General features: G+C 39.3%; 1 protein-coding gene across 2 annotated transcripts; it reads left to right on the top strand.

Annotated features, from left to right (window-relative positions):
• Positions 1-3,259: 3,259 nt before the first annotated feature.
• On the top strand, positions 3,260-16,236 carry ttc14 (tetratricopeptide repeat domain 14). 2 transcript variants are annotated; one of them, XM_061034963.1, is made up of 13 exons: positions 3,260-3,457; positions 5,490-5,620; positions 6,832-7,031; positions 7,402-7,486; positions 8,660-8,789; positions 9,057-9,212; positions 10,376-10,447; positions 10,613-10,732; positions 11,151-11,273; positions 12,316-12,433; positions 14,306-14,412; positions 14,524-14,720; positions 14,813-14,978. In XM_061034963.1, the coding sequence occupies exons 1-13, from the start codon at positions 3,324-3,326 to the stop codon at positions 14,866-14,868; spliced, it is 1,629 nt and encodes a 542-aa protein (XP_060890946.1). In that variant the 5' UTR covers positions 3,260-3,323; the 3' UTR covers positions 14,869-14,978. The 2 variants fall into 2 exon arrangements, with proteins under 2 accessions (XP_060890946.1, XP_060890945.1); XM_061034962.1 differs by having other exon boundaries at positions 3,268-3,457; positions 14,524-16,236.
• Positions 16,237-21,028: the final 4,792 nt, after the last annotated feature.

Below are 21,028 nucleotides of genomic sequence, written 5' to 3'. Positions count from 1 at the left end.
TTCGATGTTTAATAATCCATGCTAAAAGAGTGTAGATATTGGTTTTTTTTCATAGGACTATAAATAAAATGGTTTAGCTCAGTTGGTAAGGCAGGCGTCCCATGGAGAGGTAGTGGGGGTTAAAGTCCTCGTCGCATTGGTCACAGGTTAAAAACAAAATCTTTAAAATAACAGTTTCTTTCTTAGAAGAGAAATTAAAGAAAGTAACAATAAATCCCTCAGACATGAAACACAGATACATCTCTTCTGTCTCCAGTCCAATCTAATACAATAACACAGTTTAGACAGTAAAGAATAATTACTTTGTCCAGAGGATAGATGTAAATATCCAAGCATGAATATCCAATAAAGCAGTTTTCTGTCCATGTCCATGCTGATGGTGTTACTCCTCACTTACCCAGGTGTACACGAGTATTCAGTCTGTTATTGCAAGTTGAACTTAGCATGTGAATAACTCCTCCTTCACACATGGAGGGAGGGTTTGACTGACTTTCCTATAACCTGAAAAACAAGGTAAATTAAGGCATGTTTACCATGTCCCTGGAAAAAATGTATGACAATACAAACTAAATTATCAAAGTTATCATATTGAAAGAAAATTGCAGTGACATTATACCATGCATCACTGGACATTTCAGGAAAATTTGCTCACTGCTGAGCTACAATTATAGTCAGTCATTACTGTTAAGGTTGTAGAATGAGCACAAAAAAATGAACCTTTTCTCAAAGGGTGACAATTCACATTCTGAGATACAACGCTGATTTTTACTTTGATGATTGTTTGACTTTCTAATTGCATATGGTGTTGCTTTAATTTTACCAGACACTTTCTCACCAACAGATATATATATATATATATATATATATATATATATATATATATACACACATCCTGTTCGTAATGAACAAGTGTTTATGACAGGAGAAACGAGCAGGAAATCAAATATATCCTATTTTTATTTTAGAGCATAAAAGCAAAAGTTATTAATAACGATTCTTGTAATTCAGCTCTTCATGCTATATTCTTTATGAACGAGTTTTCTACATGACGATGCAACATGGTTCAGATCAAATCCAAAAGTTTAAAAGGTGAAAAGATTGTGAAACTTGCATCAGGCAGGTGTTGTATTCAAGCAGGTACAATTACCCATTTCCATACACAAAGGAACAAATAGAAAATGCTCTTACAGCAGTGTTGATATATGCAGAATGTTTCAGACTTCTTTCTCTGTGCTCTGTACTAGCGCAAGATATTCATAACTTATTTCATATCATTTTGAAAACAATCATCTTAGACGATTGATAAATCACTTGTTGATTGTCAAAGACATATCAGATTCACATGTGCACATAACTGTACATGTAGTTATTATTATTACCAGATAAACCACTTCACTTATTCTTGGAACATCTGTCATGCAGCATGCACAAGAGCTCATGCAGGTCATCGTACCCATTGTGTTATTGAAATGTTTGCTGGTAAAATACATGGGCAACACACAATGTTTATTATTTTCCTGGAAACTAAGCTTTGCCAGCTGATCCTCCAATTTCAAAGCATGGGAATTATTGACACCTCTACAAGAAACTTCATTGAAAGCTCAGATTACACTCAGAGCTGCCCATTGTTGTGTGCAAATAATCTGACACTTTAGACAAAGTGCATCTTTATTGCCCCTGGGAATATTGTGAGGGTATTAAAGCGAGTGTAATTAAGACCTATTCAAATAAAGGTCATATTTCAAAGTCATTCTAGGCAGGAATTACCAGAGTTCAAATAATCTAATTGTCTCGTGTGAATTAAAATGTAATACAAAATGAAGATGTTGGTCAGAGCCAATTTATATCTTAATAAGGGCTGGCATTGTTCCCCTCTTCTTTTTAATGCATCATAGCCCCAGCTTGTTATATAATTACTTTTTCAGCTATTAAATCAATGTTCAAAAAAGTTCATTTCGGATTTGAAATGTATGGGGCTCCCTCGAAAACATTAGATTAATAATAAGATAATCTAGTAATGAGTAGTAACACCTATAGTCAAATTTGAAATACAAGCTTCCTATTGTTACTTATGTTGGCAGGAATTTAAACTAGTAGTCAGTCAGGGACAGTTCATTTTATTGTTAGGGCTGACATTTTTCCACTACCCCTTTTATAATGTAAAGTCCCAGCTGGTAAATAACTACATTTGTATCTACTTGTTAATATTGGCAAAAGCTCACAATAAAGGGAGTGGAAGTAGGCTATATGAGACTCGCTCTGAAATGCTTGTGTTAATAAGTTAATAAATTAATAAGTTAATCTAGTAATTATTAAGTTATGTATTACACCCTGGCACGCCTAGCTAAAGCCAAAATGCTTCCTGGTGTTGCTTTAACATCTATGCATGGCTAACTTGGATTACACATTTACAAACCACCGAACAAATTGTTTCCTTCTCCATCATGTCCTTCTTTTTAAATTAACTAATGGTTTTGTGTGTCCAAGATACTTTATTACTTTTACTAAAGGAACAAAAATGTACAAAGAAGTCAGGTATTTAGAACAGTAGCATGTTTAAATCAAATGAACGAGGGATTAAAATAATATAATAGCATATAAAGTGCATACAGGAAAGTCTAAATTAATAAGAGAATAAAAATAATATTTTATATATATATATATATATATATATATATATATATATATATAGGTTCTTGCTTTAAATTACACATATATTTGTATCCCTGCACGGGTTATGTACATTTCTTGTTATAAGTCTATTTTTAACTGCACAGGTTTAAGTTTGATTCATCTAGGGGTATTCTTTAAATCTTTTTTTCAGGTTAATATATATGTATGGGAGGGGGGCGTCGGTTTTGTAGTTAACTTTCTATCTATCTATCTATCTATCTATCTATCTATCTATCTATCTATCTATCTATCTATTGTATAGAACTATAGTTCCGAGGTAGAATTTGTTTCCGTCGACTCTTTCAATGTAACACAATCTGCGCATGCGCTCTCGTTCATCAGTATGGCTATGCACTGGGAACTGAGTGATGGACCTTTCATGTAACTTCGTCCAAAAACAAATACAGCAGTGCGTTAGTGTAACAGAAAATATGGGAACTTTTGCAAAAGCTAAACTAGCGTATTATCGTGTTGTTATTTTTTTTTTTTTAAACGAACATAGCGACTTCTAAAATACATTTTGTTAGAGGGTTAGCATAGCACAGCTAACCTGCGTTTGTTTTTATAGCTCAAGGGAATCGGAAAATAAAAAAAGGAAATCTTTAAAAAGTATGTGAACCCAGTCCTGGAAAAAAAAAGAGAAAATAAAAATGGACAAAGAGTTGCTGCGGCAGTGTCTGACATATCACGGACAGTCACTATTAGACAAACTGAAGTGTGAACAAATAGAAAACCCAGACTTTCAAGCAGTCGTGTCTGATCTGTGCAAGGCCACGTGTGACAGGTATGTAAACATGTGACTAACCCTGCTTTAACCTGCTTTAACCCTGCTTTAACTCTGCTTTAACCTGATTTAACCCTGCTTTAACCCTGCTTTAACCCTGCTTTAACCCTGCTTTAACCCTGCTTTAACTCTGCTTTAACCTGATTTAACCCTGCTTTAACCCTGCTTTAACTCTGCTTTAACCTGATTTAACTCTGCTTTAACCCTGCTTTAACTCTGCTTTAACCTGATTTAACCCTGCTTTAACCTGATTTAACCTGATTTAACCCTGCTTTAACCTGCTTTAACTCTGCTTTAACCCTGCTTTAACTCTGCTTTAACCCTGCTTTAACCCTGCTTTAACCCTGCTTTAACTCTGCTTTAACCTGCTTTAACCCTGCTTTAACCCTGCTTTAACCTGCTTTAACCCTGCTTTAACTCTGCTTTAACCCTGCTTTAACCTGATTTTAACCTGCTTTAACCTGCTTTAAACCTGCTTTAACCTGCTTTAACCTGCTTTAACCTGCTTTAACTCCGCTTTAACCTGCTTTAACCCTGCTTTAACCTGATTTAACCCTGCTTTAACCCTGCTTTAACCCTGCTTTAACCTGCTTTAACCCTGCTTTAACCTGCTTTAACCCTGCTTTAACCCTGCTTTAACCTGCTTTAACTCTGCTTTAACCTGCTTTAACCCTGATTTAACCTGCTTTAACTCTGCTTTAACCTGCTTTAACTCTGCTTTAACCTGCTTTAACCTGCTTTAACTCTGCTTTAACCTGCTTTAACCCTGCTTTAACCTGCTTTAACTCTGCTTTAACCTGCTTTAACCCTGCTTTAACCTGCTTTAACCCTGCTTTAACCCTGCTTTAACCTGCTTTAACCCTGCTTTAACCGTGTAGGCTCTGCTGACAGTGTCTGATCACATCATCAAACATCAACCATCTGCATTGCATGATTTAACATTTCCATCTTTGGTGTGCATTACAAAAACGTGACATGATTGGTTTTTCAATTCAATTCAAAAAACTTTATTTGTCCCCGAGGGGGCACACAGAGCAGTAAAATAACAACAGTGCAAGTAGACGAAACATTTTAACCTAAATATGATAAAATAAGTGTCAATTTAAATACAACTTAAAGCTTAAACTTAAATACAAAACATAAAAGAGTAGATATAAGTGGACAGTGATCGGACTAACAGATGTAAACAGAACTATGTGCAGTAAACGAGAAATAAATATATACATACAGAACTATGTGCAGTTAACGAGAAATAAAGATATATATATATACAGAACTGTGTGCAAGTAGGCTAAATACTAAATGATACGTTAATAAGGTGCATGGTGAATAATGGAACATCTGGCTGGCTTTCTAACTGTCTGATTTGCAGCCGTCTGTTGGGGCAGCAGCATCGGGGCTTGTGACTCTAAAAAGCTTAACAAGCTGATTAGGAGGGCTGGCTCTGTGCTGGGGACTGCTGTGGAGCCCCTGGAGGTGGTGATGGGGAGAAGGATGATATAGAAACCTGTTGAACATTATGGACAATAACATGCATCCCTTACACACAGTGTGTGAAGAAAAGAGTGTTTTTAGTGGGAGGCTACGGCAGCTAAGCTGCAAAAAGGACAGATTTAAAAATACTTTTTTACCTCCTGCAATTGCACTTTATAACGACTCCCCTTTAAGTAAGGACAGAAGACATTTAAACTTTTAAACTTTAGCCTGAGCTGCATATATCAAAGTGTATTTTGCACACTTGACTGCTTTTTTATCATAATTCTTTATTTATCTATCATACTATGCACTGGCAGAGCTAGTATTTTGTACTGTTATATATGAGTAACACCTACTTATGCACATGGACCATCCATACCACTTTTTTATCCTGGCTATGTATTGTGGGCTCATGTTTTTTGTATGGGTGGGATATGTATGTATATATGTGTTGTGTTGTGTGTTTGTATGTATGCTGGCTGCTGGAACACCTAAATGTCCCGGCTGGGATGAATAAAGTATATCTTATCTTTATCTTATTTGTCTGTGTGTGCAGCGTTAGTCAAGTTCAGGACAACCCCCTTGTGGAGCAATTCATTGCCAGGAAGGCTGACATCCTGTTCTGTCCATCATGGAAGACCGCCACAGGGCAGGAAGAGGAGCAAGTAGAGGAGGAGGACGCTGCAGGTGATACTCCACACCAAAATACTTTGACAGTGTCGATCTCTGGGAAAGTCCAATTCTGCTTTCTGTTTTTTGACTTTCTGTTATTTTGTTTAATTAAGCGAACCCCAGCCATCATACTCCGCATGCAGCACTTTGTATACACAGGAGGCACAGAATGAGTAATATGTTTAAAGAGCAGCAGAACCATTCATTTACACTCATTAAAGGTGTTAGAAACATGACTGAAAGGTTTTTAAATTACATGGTTAACAGTTCTGTCAGACAGATTGAAAACTTAGTTCAATATTTTTTTTGAAACACTTAAAGGTCCCATATTCAGCTTTTTCTGGTTTTATATGCTCTTTAGTGTGTTTTCCAAGTGTCCTGTGCATGTTTAGGCACATCTATGTGCAAAAATTCAAAGTCCGCGGAAACGCGGCTTCTCCTACGTCCTCCTGTTAGCTGTAGCATTAGCAGCATGTAACGCTCGGTTCTAGCCCCCCTCGATAAAAATGTGTCAGTGCGACGTCTTTGTCAGTGTGAGATCACTGATCTAAGCCCATTGGCTCGTTGTGGCAAGCCCAGCAGCTCATGTTGAAATTTCCGAGAAGCGTGCTGAGCAACTGACCAATAACGACAGAGCGGATCGGCAGACCAATCACAGCAGACTTGGCCCACGTGGGGTCTAACAGTGTGGGCTCAACAGAGTGTAGCTGACGGACTCGGAGCGTAGAGGGAGCAAGGAGGAGCAGTACTTGAAAACAGACACTTTTTTCTGACTTTAGCTATTGTGAACGTACAAAAGTAGGAACATAGATTAAATATACAAACCCCAAAAAGGGCAGAATATGGGCTCTTTAAGAAAAGAAAATAATGACAGCAGCTGTGATGTCTGCTTTTCTATACTGCCATCTACAATTATTGATAACAGAGCAAGTTTAAGGTGACATAAAGGAGGTCTTTTCATTTCCTCATACACCCCAGTTGTGACAAAGCAAGTTTATATCATTGAATTGTTTAAAATCTCAGGTTTCCTTGGCAACACTAAAATGCTGAACTGGCAGTCCTGAAAGACATTTGGCAAAGCTTTATGAAAAAAAAAAAATGTCAGGCAAAGTGTACATGTAGACCAAAACAAAGAGAAAATGTGTGATTTTTAATGTAAGGATGATTAAAAAGCACTTTTTTTTGTAACATCTACATGATTCAAGTTTCTACCTGTCCTTCCCCAGAGCCCTATGCTGTGATGCCACCGGTGGAGTTATTCATGGAGGCATCTTTTGAGGAGAGGCGAGTCATGCTGTACAGGGATTTGGAAAAAGGAGATATTGTGGTGGGCAGGATCAACAACATTAGAGAATACGGCTTCTTTCTGACATTGCTCTGTACGGCAGGAGGGCTGAAGAGAGACATCGAAGACTTGGAGTTGTCGGTAGGTCAACAAGTTCATTCAGTTAAATGTGCAAACGTGATGCAATAAACTTTATAAAGCAGTTAGTCCACCATTATATGTACAGCATACTTGAAATAGTTAGTTGTCCAGTTTTACACGACGTGCCAACTCAGTGGTTCTGAGATTTCCTGCATGACTGACAGTGGGAATAAACAATATGAGTCTTGGTGCAATGCACATCTTATATTATCCAATATATATGCTTATATACTGTAAGATGCATTCTGTGGACAACATTTATTTCCTCCTCTTATACCCTGTACTTACATTGTTTGATAAAGGCTAAAGTGTTCCCACAGAAATGTAGTCAAACCTTTAGTTTTCCCCTCTTCCTCTTTGCTGTCTTCAGGCTCTCTGTCACATCAGAGAAATTCCCTCCACTGGAAGCCATGATGATCCTTTGTCCTACTACCACATTGGGGACTTCATCAGAGGTTAGTGTCTTGTTATGACTTTACATGACCCTATTTTTAGGGAACTTTCCACACCTGGATTCAGCCATTTTTTTAAAGAAATAGTGTGCAGTGGTGCGTTCCAGTTGATCTCGTAAGTGGGAAATTCCCGGTTCCCAGTCGGAAATGTCAACTGGAACGCCCCCTAAAGTCGTAATTACGACTCGGAAACTTGGTGAGAACAAAGTAGCCCCGAGTTCAGATCCAATATGGCTGTTACGTGCATCGAAAGGGATGTTTAAGATGTAACTGCTGAGTGTATTAGCAGCTTAGTCGTCTTTTTGTGTAATTAAATCAATCACATTGATGGTATCGTGCAAGTTCTCTCTGTGGAGGTGTTTTCATATTATTTTCTGTCAGAAACTATCACATAGTGTCTTGTTATCGTCTGGTATTAGCTAACAAAACAAAGGTACTCCTGGAAGTGTCCATGTTGCTTTTCTGACTTGGAACTGGAAGGCAGTTTACTCGGGTGTGACGTCATTCCCAGTTCCGACTTACGAGGTAAATGTACGGTGGCCAGTAGGGGTCAAACGCTCAGCAAGTGATGAAACGACATACATTTCAGTGTTTCCCCTAGGTTTACAACGTTGGGGGGGTGGGGACAAGCCGACATGCCGACACAACGACACAAACACTTGAAGGAATCTTGGTGTTCATGTGTTACTTTTAATGACAGATGTCCTTTTCTATCAGAAAGGTGTCCTTAAATGACTTCTTTCCCTGATTTCCGACTTTATCCACTATCCTATCCCTACAATAAAGGCACAAAAAGCCCAAAAATAAATCAAAAAAAAAAAATTAGGGTAGGGGAAACACTGCATTTAGAGAAATGCGCAGCATATAGAAATGCTGCACATTCAAAAGCAAATGCAAAGGCTAAAACGCGCTGCAAACGAAACAAACATGCTGCAAATAGGCAAAACAACTGCATAAGCATCAAACGCGCTGCAAGTACAGAAACGAAACTTAAGTCAAAACACACACAACCAGAAAACAGCAAACACAGAGACGCTGCAAGTTCAGCCTTAAACAAAAGTGCTCCAGGCCTTTAGGGGCGCTGTGGAACTGTTCATTTACGGGAGAGAGAGAGTCATATCTGACAGAAAAGTTATTGAAAACCTCTCCTTACGTCTGGATTTTGTCATTCTGTAGCTGCAGTGAAAGATATCGATCGTTACCAGGAGAAAGTCACAGTCTCCCTCCACCAGGCGTCTCCTTCTTCCAAAATGGAGCACGTCAAACTGGGTGTCATTCCCCGGGAGGAGCTGCCCACACACTACAGGTAGCTACACAGCCTGACAACACACAACATAATATACACAACATAACACTGAACTCAAGGAGGCTTTAACAAGACATCATGATTGAAACTAACTATGCTCAAAATCATTATACAATGCACGAGATGGTAAGAAGTGTGTGAACTTTAATATGGAGAAAAACATGTAGCTGTTTTTAATGAGCACCAATAGTTAAATATGTATGACACAAATATGTTTTCTTTTAGTGTATAATTCTAGCCCGAGACTCTGACTCCTCTCCTCTTTAGTCGTAGTCTTCGTGCAGCAGCTGACTCCAGTGAGACATATGAGTGTATACTGCACAGTTGCCATGGTTACCACAACCCCTCGGTAGTGGACTACCTGCTTGAGAAGGTGGGAATCAGCGACGACCATCCACCGTCAATGATGAGAGGTCTACAAAGGTAAGACACATCTACACTGACTGACTCTTTTACCGCCATATATGTCATTATTTTATGTGCGCGCGCATGTATGTGTGAGGTTTTTGTTTGGATGTTTTTGTCCTTTTCTGTAACTACCAGTACTGCTTTTGTTCCATGTACAGAACTTTGATCAGCTGTTGCTGTTTTTAAATGTGCTTTATGAATACATTTGATTGATTCATATTTTATAGGAGGATTGTGTAATGTAAAAGGCTACTCATTTTGGCGTTTGGTGGGCGTTTGCAGCAGTAGGCGGCCACCCAGTGAAAAAACGCAGCACCCAGCACCTTTTTTCTGAGCGCTCTGCCTTTTCTGTGCAGGTCACTCCGAGCGCTTTTAGTTGAAAATCTTTCAACTTTTCAGAAAGGCGTTCTTGATATCACCAGCACTCTTTCCATAATGTATTATATTCCCCGTATGTTTGCCTCCAGCGGATCGTGTCTCAAACTCGCATCCTCTTCTGCTCCATGTCTGCTGGGTTAAAAATGATCTCAAATATAAAACATGCAGTCAAAAGCAAGGACTTTAGTGAGCAGTGAGAGTGTTTGTGGATGAGTGAAATATGTTTTGTTACAACGTGTTGTGTTGCATGAAACAAACAACGATTTGCAGCAGAGAATAGCTTAACGTCCTGCGTGTGTGAGGATGTGCAGAACAGAACAAGCTCAGACCAGTAAGGCTCAGTAACAGCACTGACCTGTTACTCACGTTTATCCTCACTTTAAAAAAGGATCGACCTTGACTGGTAAATGTTACTGCTATGTTCCATACAGGGATTAACCATCTGTTGTGTTAAACAGGCCCATAGTCTAAGTCAGTGGTTCTCAACTGGTCGAGCCTCAGGACCCACCACCGACTCCTTCATGAAAAATCGCAACCCAAATTTCTGATAATTTTATATTATTTATATATTTTTATTTGATGAAAAATGTTGCAGTTTGGACCTCAAGATGGTACGAAGCGTGATAGAACAAAGAACATAACAAAACAAACTTGTTTATAAAGTGCTTCATAGACTTTTTGACACAATTTTTATTCCTTGCACACCTTTCCCGACCCACTTATAGTTCCAGACACCACCGGTCTAAGTCATGTCACCTATTTAGTCATGTCATGTCATGCCCTTTTTTTTTTCTCCACAGTAAACTATTCCAAGAGGAGGATTTCGCCTCTGTTATCCGGAAGAAGCAGTCTGCATCGTGGGCCTTGAAGTGGTAATTCCAAACGTTTCATTTTGTGTTTGGGGAAATACCCGGATGGACGAGTTCCTTCCTCCTCCTGAGACTCATTACACAACAAAGCGAACAACTCACTCTTTGGTGCAGTGTCTTCTTCTGACATTAACATCATGTTGTCCCTGTGTGTCTCTGTTCTCTCAGTGTCCGTGCAGGTGTGGACCACTTCAAACATGGTCGTCATGTGGAAGCCATGAATGAGTACAACAAAGCCCTGGATATCGACAACAATAACGTAGAAGCACTGGTTGCACGCGGGGCTCTGTGAGTCTACCTCCTTCTCAAGTGTTACAGTCCAGTCTTGATGTCATGATATGCAGCTTTATTGTCACAACGCTCTGAATAGTGAAGAGGAAACCTCAAGAGGAATTTAATAACATACCAGTTCCTGCAATTATGTTGTGGTCTGTAAAACATGGAGAAGCTGTCTTAGGCATGCTGCCTGCTCAGCTTCATACCACAAACACATACCGTTTATTATTCCTTCGAAGCAATGGTGTGATGACATCACTGCCGGGAAATCTCCATGTTACATGACGCATTTTAAAAATGCAGTGTTGTTTTGTTAAAATGTGTGTACATTAAAACTAGGGCTGCATTTAACAACTATTTCATTATGGGTTCATTTTCTTCTGAATGCTTTCGATCAAAGCTCCCTTTAACCCTCTCTGGTTGTTTTTAGGTATGCTAACAAAGGCAGCATCATGAAGGCGATTACTGACTTTGAATTGGCCCTGGTGAACTGTCCAGATCACCGCAACGCCAAGAAGTACCTCTGCCAGACACTGGTGGAGAGAGGAAAACAGTAAGAACTAGTTATTTTACTTTGATGATAGTACAGAGGTGTTGTTGCTTTGGTTAGTCTGTATGTTGATGTTTTAGGACACTTACAGGAATATCAACTGACTTCAGGTCTTCTCTGTTAGCTCTGTGAAAAACACACAACGGGAAATAAAAAAAGTACAGAAAAGAAATAAAGTGAGTTTTTGTCTAATCAAAAACATCTCATGTCAAAGTCCAGGTGTAAAGAAAACCCACTTTTTTGAGTTTTGAATTGATCTATATATTCTTCATTTATTGTGTATGTTGTAGGTTTGAACAAAAAAAGTTAAAAATAAGACTTCACAGACAATTTGAAAATTAAACTGTTTCATCTTTAGTCACTTGTTTTTGTTGGTTCTTAGTTATAAAAGGGACTAGGAAACAATAATACAAAACAATGAATATGTATTGAAAAAATCACATGAGAATAGAAAGCAACAGTTGGTTCATTTCCTTCTTTTGCAGACATGTTGACAGCTGGAATTCAAAACCATTCATAAAAAAAAAAAGTCAGTTATGAGTCTAGAAGAATAAGGAGTTCTTAATGGATAATGTATAAAGGAAGCTTGGCTTGTAAATCTTATATCAAGTTTTATACCAAGCCTTGGCAGGATGGGACATGCTAAGTAGAAATATTTGGATCTTTGTATTTGTAAGATTGCCAAAGCTCTTTACATCTTTAAGTGTTTTGAAGTAAAGTGTTTTAACACTTCCTCAGCTGCTTCTGAATACACTTTTAAAACGTGATTCAGCACCCTTTCAAACCTATTAAAAATTAAGTAGTTTACACTTCAATTCACACGACCGATTTCAAAAAGGGTTTTCGATGAATGTTGAGTTGACGTCACATAAAGTGCTATTAAGCAACAGAACTTAACAGAGGCCCAATAAAGCAGGTGTTTTGTTCTCATAACAAACGATATGGGAGTGCTCACAGGAAGCGTAATGATTAAATTGCTTTAGAGTAATAATTTAAATTATTCTGTTAATAATAATGTTGTTGTCGTTGACTTCTGTTTGTCCAGACTCGAAGAACAGGAGAAACTAGTAACAGCAGAAGGATTATACAGGAGGGCACTGTCTCTCGATGACCTGAACCCTGAGGCTAAGGAGGCGCTTCACAAGATCACTGACACAATACAGGTGAGTGTGTCCAAACCCACACACACACACACACACACACACACACACACACACACACACACACACACACACACACACACACACACACACACACACACACACACACACACACACACACACACACACACACACACACACACACACACACACACACACACACACACACATTCACACAAAGGAATTTAACAGGCAAAACGGCGCAGGAAATTGTGCATGCAAGCATTGAGTGTATTTTAGATTTAACAGTGAAAACACAATTTGATTTTAATTGTGCTTATTACTAATGCCGTTTGAATAAAGTGTAGAGACGCTGACAGCACATGTTGCATATTTAGACTCCTTAAATGTGTCAAATGCTGGTTTGTAAAAATATTAGAATATGTTATACAAGAAACCTTTGGCATAAATAGAAACTGACCCAGATCTGTATGCTCTACATGCTTGTGTGTGTGTGCGTGCGTTTAGAGACTTTGAGCTCCATTTATATGGCCAGTTCATGCAGCGATATTTATGCCCCTGTAGCGTCTCGCCTTCAATATAAATGTCACAGGCATGATGGTCCAAGTCATCCTAACGCTGTGCCAGCAGCAGAGTTAGTAACAGAGGTGACACAGAGCAAGGCAAGTTTATTTATGTCACACATTTCAACAACAAGGCAATTCAAAGTGCTTCACACAAGACATCAAAAGCATCATGACAGAGGAAAGAAAAGAAACATCAAAATAGAACATTTAAATATTTAAATAAATATGTTCAAATAAAAATAATTAAAATTAAATTAATTAAAATTAAAAAAAGTAAAAATATAAAAAGAGTTAAAAGTTAAAGTTTAAAATCTTATTCAAATTGTTTAATTAAAGGCAGCTGCAACCTCGATTTAAAAGAGCTGAGAGTTTCAGCAGACCTGCAGGTTTGAGACACTTGTGGTTTTCTATCTTGAAGTTTAATATCCTGGTTTTGTGACAACCCTAGTCAACATGTTCTGCCTCTCGTGCTTCCACAACAGGGGGGGGGGCTTAAAAAGGTCTTCTGATAATGAACATCAGGAACTAATGCTCGACCCCCCCCCCCCCCCCCCCCCCAAAGTGTCTGCTGTTGATTTTAGTGATGGTTCATTCTTTAAGATAAAGATAAACTTTATTGATCCCCCATGGGGGGAAACAGGAATATAATTATCAAAAATAACAAGAAGTTACAAATCAAACATATGTACATCAGTTAAATAAAGGGAGAAAAAATACAATATACTAGGTATGGATTATGTAGGATTTTTATGACACTATGGTTTGTAATACTGATGAAGTGTTTTTGGTGTTTGTGTGTGTCCGCGACCCCGGGACTCCGCCTTTGATCCTCCAATTTTGCCATGGCCTTGTCATCTGCCTTGTGGGGCGTGAAAAAATATAAAACTGGACAATGATGACGACCCCCTTCACTGGACACCGCTGTGCACCGTGTCCCTGGTTCCACACACGGTAACGTTGCAACTATTCTCTGTCTCAATGGGGAATAAACGCTGTTTTGATTTCTCTGCATCTCTCCTGCCTGTGCCTCTGTCCATCCGTCTTGCTTCTTTACCGACTATTACACTGTTGGATCCAACCACTTCCTCTGTGGTAAACAACTCTGTACATATCTTAATTCTTCTGTGTTCATGTGGGGGTCATTTCTTTTTGTTCTTTAAAAAACCTTTAACCTACCAATCCCTCTCCACACGCTTTACTTCACTGTGACTGACCGAATCAATCAATTCGGGGGGGGTCTCTGTTGCACGTCTTTGGTTTTTGCCGTGCCATATGCTTGAATATGTCCTCATGGGTGTTTGCCTGCCGTTGTCATGACTTGCTTTGCCTCAATCGGGTGACTGTAAAGAAATCAATTCGCCTCCGGGAAGAAGCGCTCGCTAAAGAGCAGGAGAAAGCTACAAGCAGCCAGACCAGCGCTGAGAAATTGCGTAAGATCTTAAAAGAGGAGAAGAGGTGAGTTGGCTCAGATCTTTTAAAGGTGTGCAGGTAAATATACTGCATGTAACACTTCAATGAATCATCTTGTCAGATTATGCAGCAGTGAATGTATTTTCTTTTTTGCAGGATGAAGAAAAAACGAAAGAGATCAGCATCTTCTTCTTCATCGTCCTCCAATTCCTCGCAGGACTCTTCTTCTCCTTCTTCCACCTCCTCAAATCGCAGGAGGTCCAAAAAGAAGAAGAAAAAGAGGAGGAGGTCCGAGCGAGGAAGTAAGCGCCACAGCAGGATCTCCTCGAGGGAGAGCAGGCGGAGTGAGGAGGGTAAGAGCGAGAGAGGCAGAAAGGAGAAAGAGGAGGATGAGGTGGAGTGGTATCCCGCTCCTCCCAACACCTCTGCCACCTTTCTGAACCAGAGAGGGGGCCCGGGGTCCGGAGAGGAGCAGGAGGAGGTAGAGGGGAAGGACGCTGAGGACAGGAGGATCTCTCAACTTTATTCTCTGTCGGCCGCTTCAGACGACGAAGAGTCCGACTCCTCGCGCAAAGAACGGAAGAGAAGGGACAGAGAGGAGAGCAAGGCGGGGAGAAAGAAAAACAGTGAGGAGAGGGGGAGAGGGAGCAGTGAAAGGAGGAATAAAAGCAAGGAAGGAGGGAAGGAGGATAACAGGAGAGACAGTGACTCAAAGAGGAGGAGCAGCTTAGATGGGGACAGAAAGAGGAAAGTGTCCTGCTCGTCAGCTGACTCCGAGTACTTACGGAGATCTGGATCCAAATCAGAATATTTAGCAAACTCTGCGTCCAAACACCCCGAGAGCAGGGGGAGACACGACTCTCCCAGGAGAAACTCATTTGATGGTGGTAGGTATGAGAACAGAGGGAGGGGGGGGATTCAAGAGGCAGAAGAGACAAGAGGAGAGAAGGACAGTTTTAAGGGGAAACCAGAGGAAGAGAGCAGCAGGTCAGAAGAAAGAGGCTCCGGAAATCATAAAAACAAAAAGAGCGATTTTCCAGTAAGGCCCAAAAAAGAGCTCCCCACTAACCTGTTAGATATTTTCAGTAAGATCGCCCAGTTCGAGAAGGAGAAAGGTGGAAGGCCGAAATGATCAACCGAAAAAAACCAAAGGAATCCCGCCTGAGACTGTGAAAGCCTTTTGAAAACTGATCCTCTGGACACTGCTGAAGCAGACGCCAAATGTGTTGTTAGTTGAACGTCGCTCTTGTTGTAGTCCACCTGAAGTGTTCGATGAAATGCCTGAGTCTTTAATTTTTTAGATTTTTTAAATTCTTTATGTTAGATATGAGGCCTGTGAGAACAGCGGGATAACAGCTAGTGAAAATGTTCATCTGAACTGATTGGAAACTATAATTTGAATTAAGCAATACTTCCCATAATTAAAGATAAAATGCCGTTCTTGTAACTCCTAATTATGTACATCGACATTTTTCCCCCGGTTATATCTTGTTTGAGATAACTTTTATACATTTGACAGATTAGTGGAGTTTTCAAATTTAAAAGGGTAATTTCTTCTTACATTTTTGGCCAGTTGATTGCATCATTTGGCCGCTCTAGCGTAACTTCATTTACCGCAGGCTCGATGTCTCTTGTTTAGTGTTTACCTTAAGTCGTACTTCTTACTGCTTAAGAGGATACTGCCTTATGTTTACTGCCTTGTGCCATTCTGTGCATTCTTTCTGTGGCTTGTGAAACTCTTTTCCCAAACAATCTGACTGTTAGGTACTACTGTACCTTTTTCAAGTTTTACACAATACACACGTTATCAAGTTTCTCCTGTAGTGAATACAAATCAGTCAAATGAATAAAGCATTTTGAAATGTCAAACTACGTGTCATTTAAGTCTTTGGGATTTAAAGGTCCCATGTTATGCATAATATACCTGACCATGTTTTTGTTTTTTGTTTTTTTTTTAAAGATTTTTTGGGGCTTTTTTGCCTTTAATGGAGAGATAGGACAGTGGATAAAGTCGGAAATCAGGGGGAGAGATAGAGGGGAGTGACATGCGGGAAAGGAGCCACCGGTGGGATTCGATTCTGAGCCGCCCGGTTGGAGGACTACAGCTTCCGTACTGGACTAACATGCGTCCCTAAGCCTGTCGACAAACCCTCCTATTATGAGAAAAGTCCAACCCCTCCGACTTTTTCCTGCTCAACTTTTCATGAAAATGTGTGCTCAAACGGGCCGTTTGGAGATTTCCCCTTTATGACATCACAAATGGCACAGCTGGGGGTTTTGTTCGTCCCTCTTGAGTCTGCCTTCTCACCCTAAACAATCAGGCATGGCGCAAGACAGCTCATTTGCATTTAAAGCTACAGACACGTGGAGAGCGGGTAGTGACATGCGGGGAACGAGTCACAGGTCTAACTTGAACTCGACCGACGGCTTTGAGGACTGTAGTCTCCGTACATGTGGTATGACATACACAAAGGCCATGAGAAGCAGAGTACTTAAGTCATATAAATGCAAAAGTTTAAATTGTTACCGGTCTGTGGTGATTTGTAGCCGAAGCATCAGCTAAAATGCTAAAAAAAATATATTGCACACCAAAGTCTTAAAGCTATATAGAAATTTAAATGAATTTTAATAACAAGAGGGCTCAAACTATCTGAAAATTAAAAAAAACATTTTTTTACTTAATGACACTAAACGTCCAGTTCCATGAATTTTAGAATACGGGAGGATTTGTTGACTTTTTATAGCTAAGGCTAACTACACTCATTATCACCATTCGTTTGATTCAAATATAAACACTCTTTTACTTCCATTGCTGACCATATCAGCCATATGTTTCCAAACTCCAAACAGGCATTTAATAAGTTATAGTAATACAAATCTATTTTGCTGAGTGTACGAGGCTTCGTGACATTCTTCTTGATAATTATCTTCTAAAAACAGGACAAAAACGAGGTGTGTTTTGGTCTTCAGCTTCCTCAAGAGATACTGACACGACTGTGGAAATATCCCGATAAAGCCTGAAACAGACATTAAGAGACCCCATCCACAAAGCACAGAAATGAACGTTAAAAAAAACAAAAGAACTTCAGCATTGGCTGTACGGGTGAAAAGAGGCAAAAGCTTCAACTCTCCTCAAAGTGTTGTGAAGAATGTGCATATTTAAGGAACAGTTGGTGATGAATTGCAACAGTGCTGGAAACCACCAGACCAACTTGGTGGTTCAAGTATTCAGCTGGGGGGGCTGTTTCAAGAGACTTACACATGGATCACTTACACACCTGTCAAGAGAAATACCTCTGCATTTTTTTTTGCAGAGGCGTGCTACCCCTCCTGGCTCAGTAATTTGTGTGGAAGAGGATTCATTTTCCAGCAGGATATTGATCCTGAGCATGCATGGAAACTGCTATGTAGCAGGTCTGTTTGAAGTCTAGGGAAGAGCAAAGCACTGCTGCCCCCCCCCCCCCCCCTCCATCTCCAAACTGAAACTTTATTGAAACTTTATGTTTATATTTGGCAGCATTTCACTGATATTAGGCTAATCACATTTTATTTCTATCATGATGTGACTTAAGCAAATTAAACCTAAAGTAGCATTATGACTTATTTGTGGTTTAAGCTACTTGGTGTCACATATTTCATTAAATAACTGGACACACACACACACACACACACACCAGTGGCTGTGTGACCAGCCGTGCGTCGCCTTTGCTAAAGTAGCTTACTTCAGGCTTAGCTGCCATCCTCTCTCTCTCTCTCTCCCTCTCTCTCTCTCTCTCCATCATTACCGGCTCCATCATCAGTGATGCAGCAGAGAGGCTATATGTCCCAGCCAATCTTGTTAGGGCAGATTAAGCACTAATATACAGGCAATAAAAAGAAGCCTGAACACACACACACACACACACACACACACACTCCTGGTCCTTCCTCTCTCACATGTGTGCCATCTTAATCTTAATAAATTCTGACTACAGGAGACCCTGCAGTCAGGGTGCTGGTCCCACTGAGTGCCCACTCTGTGGGTCATCATTAGTCCCACAAAGAGGCAGTGGACGAGTTTTTGGTCCTGAGCAAGACGCATCGCTGAGCACAGGGATTATTCGGGTGCTTTTATGCTCTCTAAAAATGACAAGTGTATGGATTGCAATCTGCATATTTGCTCTATTTCAATGATTTTGGGGTTCAAAAATCCGACATACACGAGAATGTATGGGTGAATAGAAAATAATCAAATTTTAAAGTCAACAATAAAAAAATGTCTAGACATAAATTCAGAGGATTTATCTGCAGGCTGTATTCATTGTCCAACAAAAAGCCTTGAATGAAAGTACATATTATAGTGGAGATATTTTATATTGTTAACTCTTTGTAAAGACTTGTATAACACCAGATATTCAAGACAAAAAAAAGAACTCAATTTATATTTAGCTTCGTTTCCCACAACTTCCATGTTACTAATGTAAATGTAAAACTCGGTTATCTCTCTCACTTGTGCAATCTTTAGGATGAAATCATTCATCTCTATACCTAAATTGTTGTAGTTTTTCTCAGCAAGGAAGTTGGCCAGACTACAAAACGTCTTTGCTCAATGAAATGTTGAAATATACTGTAGGCACATTCATGCAGAGAGATTTTCAGTTTTTTTAATCTGTTTTTATTTAACGACATCAACGTCATGTTTTTCTATTGAAGCTGTAATTTGTGAATGATCGTTAATAATAGTAATTAGTTTTGTCTGGGCCTATTGAAAGAAACCACCTCACCTGCTCTGCAAAGATCTGACTCATGAGTGAACATATTGGGACGTTTCTTAATTTGACATAAAAGAACAAACTAAATCTTCATCACTCCTCAGATTATCTGCAGTTCTGCAGCTCTCCACTGGGGGGCAGTGTTACACTGTCTGTGGGTACCAGCTGTGGGTTTTAGGGAAGGAAACAGAACCTAGAGTCTTCTCCACATCAGTCCTGATGGAGCTGTATATACATATATATTTTAGTTTCAGGAAGACATTGCATGAGACATGAACTCAAGTTTAGATCAAATATAAGAGTGAAACAAACGAGTAAACAACAACACACCAAAGACATAATATAACATTGTTAAACAGTAAAATACCCTTATAACCCTTGAGATATCACATTAAATATCAGTCTGTATGAGGAGAGGGAACATGTAAGCCATTGTACTCTAAAGAAGAACAATAAAAAGAAAATAGCTTTAATTAAAATGCACCTTACAGAAACCAAAGCAAAAACATGGAAATCTATGTAGTAAAAAAACCGAAAGTAACCCATAAAGGAGACCATTGGTCGATAACATAAATAGTAAGTCTACGTAGAACCCATATTATTAAGAGCACAATGATAAACAGAAAAAAAGTATTCCATTGAGGCTTCAACAGCTGATTATTTCTTGATTCATAAGTTATTTATTTAGTCAGATGATGTCTGTATTGTAAACAAACAAAAAAAGCAAGAGGTGTCCAAAACACTAAAAATCAGTTAACTATTAAAAACAAGAAAAGAAAATCATGATGTTTGAGAGGCAGAACTTAAAGATATTTGACATATTTGCCTGAACAATAACTCAGCAGGACATGTGCATACACGTGTTTAGTTTTTGGAGAATTTGAAAAGTTTTTAATGTTCTCAAAACAGAATATATTTAATGTGAATTTAGTGGTCGGTCGGTTACTACCTGTATATAAATCTTTGAACTTTTGAGCATTTCTTTTAGTTATCCAACCAATGAGGTAAGAGGACAGTAAAGCAAGGCATCAGGTCACAGGAGGAAAAAGCTGAATTTGATGAACATAAATGCAGTTGTTATAAAATATAGATGCAAGAGGAGTATTAATCCTCTATATTGACAATTTGCAGGAAATCATTTGCTCAAAATTCATTCAATTTGCTGGATTTTAAATTACTTTGTTCCATTTTTGCCATCACTCTGTGGGTTTATTTTTCAGTTTGTATGTTTTTCAGTACTTTTTGACAGGGACTGTGTAGAGCCTATTAGCTGTGCCAGAGTTAGCAATGAGCTAATTTACATCTGTAGTCCCTGGGCAGGAGACGCATATAACTTCTCTTTTATTATTGTGCATTGAGTATTATGTGAATTACCAGAGAATAAATGTTTTATAGTCCGAGGTCTTCAGTTTAATCAGTGATAGAAAAGGGTCCCTGAATCACAAAATGGTAGTGTCGTGTGTAAAAAGCGAGGCTATGGCCCTTCAAAATAAAATCAAAGTCTTGCTTTTCTAGGAGGCAACACCAACTCTTGACCGTCTGTCGGCTGTTTATTTTTTTGCCTAAAGAATGATGAGTCAGTTTTCTGTGTGTTTCTAAATCTATCATTCATCCTTAAGATAACACATTCAGGGAAACACGTTCATGTAAACTTCAGACACCTCACCACTGTCCTTTTCTGCACACCTGGCGGACTTGATTTCTCTGGGAGGTTAAGTCCTAACCCTGCACTGTGGCATTAAGCTGAGAGAAGAAAAAGAAAGGAGGAAAAAAAAGGGATGACATAGAGGGAGTGAGAAAAAGGTGCGACTGCTGGAGGGAAAAGAAGACCTTGAGTCCTTGAAGGTTTGGGTCTCTCTGCTCGTCCAGGGGGGGGGGGGGGGGGGGGGGGGGGGTCAGAGGAAGCAGCA

The sequence above is a fragment of the Labrus mixtus genome, chromosome 3, assembly GCF_963584025.1.
Source record: "Labrus mixtus chromosome 3, fLabMix1.1, whole genome shotgun sequence".
Classification (NCBI taxonomy): Eukaryota; Metazoa; Chordata; class Actinopteri; order Labriformes; family Labridae; genus Labrus; species Labrus mixtus.
The sequence above is the reverse complement of the archived record's forward strand: the minus strand, read 5'-3'. Positions and strand labels throughout refer to the sequence as shown.